Here is a 9,038-nt window from a genome sequence, read left to right as displayed (position 1 = left end):
ATTGGTGCATTAGAAAGAACTTTGGATTGGAATTAGTAAGACCTGTATTTGGATGTCAGTTCTATCCAGAGCTATGGGCAAGTTACTTAACCTCTATGAGTTTTAGCTACTGTGAAATGGAGATGATGGCAATCTTGCAGGGTTGGTGTTAGCATTAAGAGACAAAGGTTTGGAAAATGATGGCATAGTCCTTGGTACACAGTAAGTACTTTACATAAAGCAGACTCACAGCTGGTGGATGGTCTGTGGCTCCCTCCTTTGTGACCCAGGATAGTTATGTGGGATCAGGAGGGATGGGCTCCTCAGTGTCAGTCCCCACCATTCTGCTTCTATCTCCTGCACTGTGCAACAGTTATGGTTCCATTCCCTCACATTTTCTGTCAGGAGCAGTATAAAGGGCAGATGAAGAGGAAAATGGCTCTCCACAGACCAGCTTTCTGGCCAGATTAGAGGGAAGTACAATAGTGAACCACAAAGTAAGTAGGAAATAGTCGTATATGGTTTTATATATCTAGAGCTTTATTTTAATAAAAGAAACAGCATAACTGCATGCAACAGTTTTTGTCAATGCGGAATTGTGTCACAACTGAGGGAATCCTCTCTGCTTAGGTCAGGAAACCACAGTTCAAGTCCCCAGTTTATCTTGTGGTGGTCTCAAATTGTAGGGAATGGGTTTAGGAGGAAACAAACCATCCCTGTTTTCAGTAAGTCTTCTAAGTCTAAATGCAAATAGTGATGGTGTCACTAGGCTCAGGAGGAAGGAGCATGGTGTTCTTTGGCTTCTCATTCTTCTGATTAGAGAGTTGGCTGGAGTCGGGGGGGCAAAAAAGATCTGTTGACTCACAAGACTGCTTGATCAACTGGGTTGTTGCCCAGTCTTCCCCTGTCCCTCTAGTTCCTTCCCCAAAACTTGACTCATTGTATACTTTCTGGCTTGGTTGGCTCCTATCTCACACCTGAGATCCTCTACTCTCCCCAAATTCTTCCTTCTATGTGACCTTACTTGGATCCCTCAATGCTTTGAGGTTCAATAATAAGGGAATCGAGCTCTTGTTATATGATTGTCAGCTCCTGGGTCTCAGAAAGGCCATACTGAACTTTGTGCTGGTCAAACAACTTGCGCAGGGCACTGATGTAGAGTGTGTGGTATTTGTCCACTGTCTTCTTGTTTGGCCTCTTAATCCTGGGGATTGGCAGGGGCTCCCCAACTGTGGGGAAGAAGAGACAAGCATCAGAGCTCCCTCCCAACTCAAATTACCCATCCCTCAAAGGGGACCACATACTGAAACTCAGTGTCTGGGTCCCCTCCCCTTCCTTTGTTTTTTTCTTCTGTCCCAACCTCATCCTTTCCCATAATTTCCAAATACCTAACCTCACACATGCTCAAGAGAATGAGAACAAGCTCAGGAGAGTGCTGAAGGAATAATGATGCTCTCATGATAGCTGTTGAACTCTGTCCTACTGTGAATGGCCATAACTCTTACCTATTCAGTTGTCCTCCCCACCCTGCCCTCAACCACACCCAATGGACTTTCCATTGGCCATCACAGCTGTGTTCCAGGTCCCCTGGGACTTGATATGGGACTCAAGGATCAGGGTGGTTCAGAGATACTAGAAATCTCACCAACAGTGGTAATGGGCCGATTGAAAGGCAGGAAGCCCCAGGATTCTTGAGTGAGGCCTCGGCCATGGAAGGTACAGAAATTTAGTCCCAGGATTTTTTTGAATGTGTCCTGGAAGGCTTTTTGGAAGAACCTTAACCATGTGCCCTCAGGGAAGGTTTCTTGATTGTGCACCTCATTCTCTCCAAAGGAATAAGAAGGGACAAGGTGTGCTCTGCAAAAAAAGGGACAGAAGTGTAAGTTCTCCCAGGAACTTCCCCCAGTGAAATCCTAGCCAAGGTGGGAACCCTGTAAATCTCTCCATTATGGGGAAAGAACCCAAATATCTTCAGCCTGTGTCTCATTCTTGCCATCCCCCATCCTCCCAACTGAACCGTTTGTGGGTAGCTGCTACACGTTTTCCCATGATTGGAAGAAACCAATCTCAGGCAACCTAATTGCCTTTATTGCACCTAGCATCCAGAGGGGTCTTCCTAAACTACGTATCTGGACCTGTTGCTCCTCACTTTAAAACTCTTCCAGAGCTCCCACCTTTACCACATTGCTTAACATGGCCTCTGTTCTGTAGCCCTACCTACCTGGCTAGCTTCCCCTCTCCCCACCTCTTCTTTGCAATCTGTTAAGCCATACTAAGTGTGCCACGTTCTTTGTCTGTGCGTCTTTGTGTATTCTGCTCCTCTGATAGAAATGTCTTCCTTCTGTCTTCACTGGGTTAATTTTATTTTGCCTTTCAATACTCAGCTCTGATTTCATCCCCTGAAGAAACTTTGACCACCTCCAATTCCCTTCCCCACAATGTGGATTAGGTACTCCTCGCCTAATGCTTACCTTTCTCCTGCACCAACACTATCTTAACTCTAATACAGTCATCTCCTTATCTGTCTGACTCCCCAGTTATCTGTCAAACTAATCAAAGTTGGGAACTGTATCATTTACCTATGAATTCCTAGGGCCTGGCATAGTGCCGGATATGAAAAATTCCCAAGTTCTTTCTCTCTTTGGGTCTGATCGGCAAATCCTACTGATATTTCAATTCATAATTCAGATGTCACCCACTAATGAAACTTTTACTTCGGGTGAAAATCTTTCCATCAACCAGTGCTTTTATGACACTTTGTACATATATCCATTATAATACATCATTCATTCAATACATATTTATTAAATTCTTTCTATGTGCCAATACTGTTTTAAGCCCTGAGGATACATCATTGAACACAATGGATTAAAAAAAATCTGTCATCATGGAGTTTACCTTTTATTGAGGGAAGACAGATAATAAACAATAATAACAAATAGATAAAAGCTGATATATAAATCAAAGTGGTACTATATAAGCAAATGATAAGTGCAATAGGGAAAAGAAAGCAGGATAGTAGGGATAGACTTTACTGAGAAGACAGACAGCTAGAGCACAGGCTCTAAGGCAGGAACATATAGCTTGTTGGAGGGACAGCAAGGAAGCCAGTATAGCTCTAATGGAGTGAACAAGGGGGAGATCAGTAGGTGATGAGGTCAGAGAGGTGGCCAATGGTGAGATTATTTAAGGTCTTCCAGGATTTTGGAAAGACTTTGGCTTTTGCTTATAGTGAAATGGGAGTTGTTGGGACATTTGGAATAGTGACATGATTTGACTTATGTTTAATAGGATCATCCTGATAGAGGGAGCATACCTCAACATAATGAAGACCATATATGACAAACCCACAGTCAGCATCATACTCAATTGGCAAAAACTAAAAGTGTTTCCCTTAAGATCAAGAACAAGACAGAGATGTCCACTTCACCAGTCTTATTCAACATAGTACTGGAAGTCCTAGCCACAGTAATCAGACAAGAAGAAGAAATAACAGGCATCTAAATTGGAAAGGAATAAAACTGTCATTATTTGCAGATGACATGATATGTATATAGAAAATCTTAAAGATTCCACCAAAAAATACTAGATTTAATAAATGAATTCAGCAAAGTAGCAGGACACAAAATTAATATTCAGAAATTGTATATACCAATAGTGAACTATCAGAAAGAGAAATGAAGAAAACAATCCCATGTGCTATTGCAACACAAAAAGGTACCTAGGAATAAATTTAACCAAGGAGGTAAAAGACTCATAATTGGAAAATTATAAGATACTGAAGAAAGAAATTGAAGAAGATACAAATAAGTGGAAGCATATACCACGTTCACGGATAGAAAAATTAACATCATTAAAATGTCTATATTATCCCAAACAATCTACAGATTCAACACAATTACTATTCAAATAGCAGTGCCATATCTCGCAGATATAGAACAAATATTCCAAAAATTTATATGAAATCACAAAAGACCTCAAATAGCCTAGCAATCTTGAGAAAGAAGAACAAGGTTGGAGGGATCACACTACCTGGTATTAAACTATACTACAAGGCCATAGTAATCAAAACAGCATGGCATTGGAATGATAACAGGCATATAAAGCAATGGAACAGAATAGGGAGCACAGAAATAAACCCAAGCCTTTATGGTCAATTAATATTTTACAGCCTCTTCAATAAATGGCACTAGACTACCTTTTTACACCATACACAAAAACAAACTTCAAATGGATTAAAGACTTACATGTACAGCATGAAACTAGACTACCTTTTTACACCATACACAACAACAAACTTCAAATGGATTAAAGACTTATATGTACAGCATGAAACCATAAAAACCTTAGAAGAAAACGTAGGCAGTAAAATTTCAGACATTTCTTGTAGTAATGTTTTTGCCAATATATCTCCTTGGACAAGGGAAACAAACAAACAAAAATAAACAAATGGGACTACGTAAAACTAAAAACTTTTTTCACAGCAAAGGAAACCATCAACAAAATGAAAAGACGACTTACTAAATAGAAGAACATGTTCCCCAGTGATACATCTAATAAGGGGTTAATATAAAAAAATTATTAAAAAAATTATAAATAACATACAACTCAACGCCAAGAAACATAAATAATCCAATTAAAAAATAGGCAAAGGACCTGAACAAAGACTTCTCCAAAGAGGACATATGGATGGCCAACAGACATATGGAAATATGCTCAATGTCACTAATCATCAGAGAGATGCAAATTAAAACCACAATGAGATCTCACCTCACACCTATTGGAATGGCGATCATCAATAAATTCACAAGGGTGTGAGGAGAAGGGAACCCTCGTGCACTATTGGTAGGAATGCATATTGGTATAACCACTGTAGAAAACAGTATTAAGTTTCCTCAAAAAATAAAAAATGGAACTGCTTTTTGACCCGTAATCCCACGTCTGGGAATATATCCCAAGAAACCCAAAACACTAATTCAAAAGAATATATGCACCCATGAGTTCATTGCAGCGTTATTTACAACTAGAGGCCCGATGCATGAAATTCGTGCAAGAGAAGGCCTTTCTTCTCCCCCCACCCCAGCACTGGCTTCCCTCGAAGCCCCAGCTTCATCCAGAAGGTTGTCCAGATGGACGTCTGGTCTAATTAGCATATTATGCTTTTATTATTATAGATAGCCAAGATTTGGAAACAGTCCAACTGCCCATCAGCAGATGAGTGGATAAATAAGCTGTGGTACATCTACCCAATGAAATACTACCCGGCTATAAAAGAGAATGAACTCTTACCTTTTGCAACAGCATGGATGGACCCGGAGATTATTATGCTAAGTGAAATAAGCCACTCAGAGAAAGGCAAGTACCATATGATCTCAGTTATATGTGGAATCTAATGAACACAATAAACTGATGAACAATATAGAAACAGAGGCATGGAACAAACTGACAGCTGTGAGAGCAGAGGGGGTTGGGGGCTGGATGAAAGAAGATGAAGGAATTAAGGTATATATATATCACATAGACACAGACAACAGTGTGGTGATAGCCAGAGGGGAAAAGGGTAGAGGTAGGAAAAGGGGGGATACATGGAGATGAAAAGAGACTTTGCTTGAGGCTAAGGGTGCATGGTGCGTGCAGTGTGCTGATGGAGTTTTGCTGAGTGGTACACTTGAAACCTATATGGTTTTGTGAACCAATGTCACCCCAATAAATTCAATTAAAAATAGGATCATCCTATCTACAGTTGGGAATAGACTTTCGGATGTGGGGGAGGCAAGGATGGAAAGTGGTTGGCTTTTGGATATATTTTGTAATTATATGTGCATACCACTATGTCTGTCTTCCCTATTGGACTGAGTTCCTTAAAGGCAAGGACTAGGTCTTATTTATCTTTATATAGTCAATGCATAGTACTATGTCTAGCAGAGAGCAGGTGTTCAATAACTACTAAATAAATTTATTCTATTTCTCAAACCATATTATATGCTCTTTGGTGGGGAAGGCAGTAATCATATCTTTTTAAAATAAATGTTATTGGGGTAACATTGGTGAATAAAATTATATAGTTTTCAGGTATACAATTCTTACAATATATTATCAGTATATTGTATTGTGAGTTTACAACCCCCAATCAAGTCTCCTTTCATCAGCATTTATACCCTCTTTGTCCTCTTTTACCTCCTCCCATCTTGCCTTCCCTTAGTAAACATGTCTTATTCATTTTTGCAATCTCTACAACATCAAACCTAGTGCCTTCCTTGCCCTGAGTAAGGTCTCTCCGCCTCTCAGTTAATAGGTTGATATAGAGTAAATCTGCATTTTTCCATAACCGCGGCCAGCAGGCTAATGAGTAGAAGATAAAGGTCTTCTTCTATTGTTCTTTCTCCAACTTCAAGTAAAATAGTGCCCACTGAAACCTGTCTGGAGGCTAAAACACCTTTAAGATACAATGTGAGGAAGTAGAGATAATTAATCAGAGTGAAGAGGGAGCCCCCTCTAACAGGTTTCCAAGGAAGGACACCATTCTGGAGAGGTGCTACAGAGGATCTATGGCACCCAGACAATAGGGCACCAGAACCTAAGGACCCACCCTGTCTTCAGTGCCAATTTCACAAAACCTTTACGCTGTTTAAGGAAGATGGTAGAAACTCCTGGCCGGCATAAGAGGGCTTCAGCAGCTCCGCCCACCACGATAACCACGGCATTGCCTGAGCCTTTCTGAGTCAGCAAATACTTCAAGGCCAACTCACTCACGGGGCACACACCTGTGAAATCAAAAAGTCAACAAACTTGATGTCTGAGGATGGGGTAAAGGGATTCCTCTATGCTATTAATGATGGAGACAGTTCTGTTTCCTGACTACTGTTTCACTCTTCTGTTTTTAACCTCCACATCTTGGGTTACCCTTAGTCTGAGGTTGGTTCTTAGGGTCAGTTGCTTGTGTTGGGAGTCTATGCTACTACAGTTTAGGAGACATTGAGTTCCTCTGCCTACTTCCTCTTACTTCAATATAAATACTATTGAAGTAAGTATTTATACTAGCCTATCCCTTATCTCTCTACTCATGAATCACTCTCCCCAGAGTGACAACACTGGAGACTCACCAGAGTTCTCTCTCCTAGGGTGATCAGGACTAGCCACCACCAACCTGCTTCCTCCCTAGAGCACCTGCTGAAGGGGAGCCATTGGCTGGGGTTTCTTGAGAGCAGGCAGGCCCAGGAGCCTGCCCAAGCCAAATTGAAATGTAAATGAACCATGGAATAAGGATGACACCCTATTGTTCATTCAACAACAGTCACAGAATCTTTCCTCACTCCTGCTTCCCATCTTTGCCCTGAACTTACCTTCTATTCTCTCCTGGGATGGCAGAAATTGCTTCCAGGCCTCAGTCATTGAGAGAAACTGCTGCTCCAGGTTCATGCCAACCTCAGAAGAGAGTAGAACCATCCTCTGGGACTCTAGTGTTCCCATCTGGTCCCTCCAGATAAATGTATGTTACCTTTTAATACTTGGCTTTAGTTGTTTTCTGGTGTCCAGAGGATGGATATTCATCCAGAGAGAAGGACATTTGTCACAGTACCCTGGCTTGAAGCCTGGCATGGGGAGGTTGTCCTTGATTCTGACGGATGTTTATTCTTTATCGCTTGATGTCTTATGCAAGTTTGAAGGGGTTCCCAGGAGATGAAGGTCATGGGCCAGGAAAATACCAGCTAATATGAAAGACTTAAAAATGTCTTTAATACTCCATGGGATGAGAGCTGCTTTATAAATGACTGGCCATAAGAAGCCAATTGATATCCCAGAAAGAATCTGACAAAATTCATCTGAGCTACCTCTTTCATGACTAATTTTCCCAGACATTTGGGTGTGATATTTGGCGTTTGCCTTCTGCTTTCCACTTGGGCTTTGATCCTCAACTCCAGCCTTCTCCTTCCTCCTCTGAATGTATTCATGATAAATCTTATGAATTCCAGTAACTTACCTTGCTGCCTAACCAAACACTGCCTCCCAGATCTTGGACAGAATCTGATGCTTAGCCACATACTCCCCTTACTGGTCCAGTGTGTTCTGGACTCATTTTCTACTAAGTCCTCTTACAGCAGGGAGTAAGAATTAGACTGACTCTCAGGGCTTAGTGAGGTTGGAGCCCTGAGGTAGGTCAGACAGAGGATGGAATGATTTCTTATACTCACCCATAGACATCACATATTCTCTCACAATTGGGATCCAGAAGATCCATTCCAAGGTCCCTACAGAAGGAGTGATGCCTGGGAAAATCCGAGCAAAGTCAGTGGCCTCAGTAGCAAAGTTGATGAAGACACCGTAAGAGACAATACCATGGGGATGGTTGGCAATGATATAGTTGTGTTTGGGAGAGAGGTCATGAGTCTTCACCAGCTGTCAGAGGGAGATTGAGTCAGAACAGTGGATAGGAAGAAGGAAAAGAGGACATGCAGATTCATCCCAGCAGGTAACCTGTGTTTCCCCTGGGGAGCCCAAATTCCTGTTCATTGGGATGTCGCCAGGGGTTATGATGCTCAGAGAGGCTGACTTGGGTTTGTCACTGTGAGGAAAGGCTGCTATCCAGCCATCTCACACCTGCCCATCCATTTTGGGCCCCAACCTCTGAGCTTTGACCTTCAACTACTAGCCACCAAACCATTTGAAAACATGAAGCTGAGTGGAAAGGGAGAATCTGAGCAACAGGGTCCAAATGCACCCAGAAGGGGTAGTCACCTTTATTGGGAAGTAATTTCGGAAATATTTCCAGAGGGTCCATTTTCGTACCCAAGCTGAACGCCTACCACCTGCGGGTACAGAAGGAAAGGGAAGAGCAGGTGAGATACTGCCAATTCTTCTACCTTTCCCAGAGGTGGATGGTTCTTCCTACAGTCCTCAGGTAAAAAAAAAAAGGGGGGCCTTCTTCTCACACTTCCATATTTCTAGGGCACAGAGCTGTAGTTACTGTCCCTGAATCCAACCATGGGAAGCCCCTGAACCTGCCCCAAAACCTCAACATTTTTTGTTTGTTTGTTTTGTTAACCCTCACCCGAGGACAT

The 9,038-nt window shown here is 41.9% G+C and overlaps 1 protein-coding gene across 1 annotated transcript in view; it reads right to left on the bottom strand.

The window, feature by feature from the left end:
* Positions 1 to 506: 506 nt before the first annotated feature.
* The window catches only part of DGAT2L6 (diacylglycerol O-acyltransferase 2 like 6), a 32,795-nt gene continuing 24,263 nt past the window's right edge, over positions 507 to 9,038 (bottom strand). The window contains exons 3-7 of the mRNA XM_008155959.3: positions 8,716 to 8,786; positions 8,172 to 8,376; positions 6,569 to 6,743; positions 1,625 to 1,836; positions 507 to 1,208 (exon numbers count right to left, since the gene is read on the bottom strand). Of these exons, the coding sequence (XP_008154181.2) occupies positions 1,054 to 1,208; positions 1,625 to 1,836; positions 6,569 to 6,743; positions 8,172 to 8,376; positions 8,716 to 8,786 (818 nt within the window). The 3' untranslated portion in view covers positions 507 to 1,053. The remainder of the gene's footprint in view (positions 1,209 to 1,624; positions 1,837 to 6,568; positions 6,744 to 8,171; positions 8,377 to 8,715; positions 8,787 to 9,038) is intronic.

Source organism: Eptesicus fuscus, chromosome 1, assembly GCF_027574615.1.
Source record: "Eptesicus fuscus isolate TK198812 chromosome 1, DD_ASM_mEF_20220401, whole genome shotgun sequence".
Taxonomy (NCBI): domain Eukaryota; kingdom Metazoa; phylum Chordata; class Mammalia; order Chiroptera; family Vespertilionidae; genus Eptesicus; species Eptesicus fuscus.
This window is presented reverse-complemented; position numbering and strand designations above follow the sequence as displayed.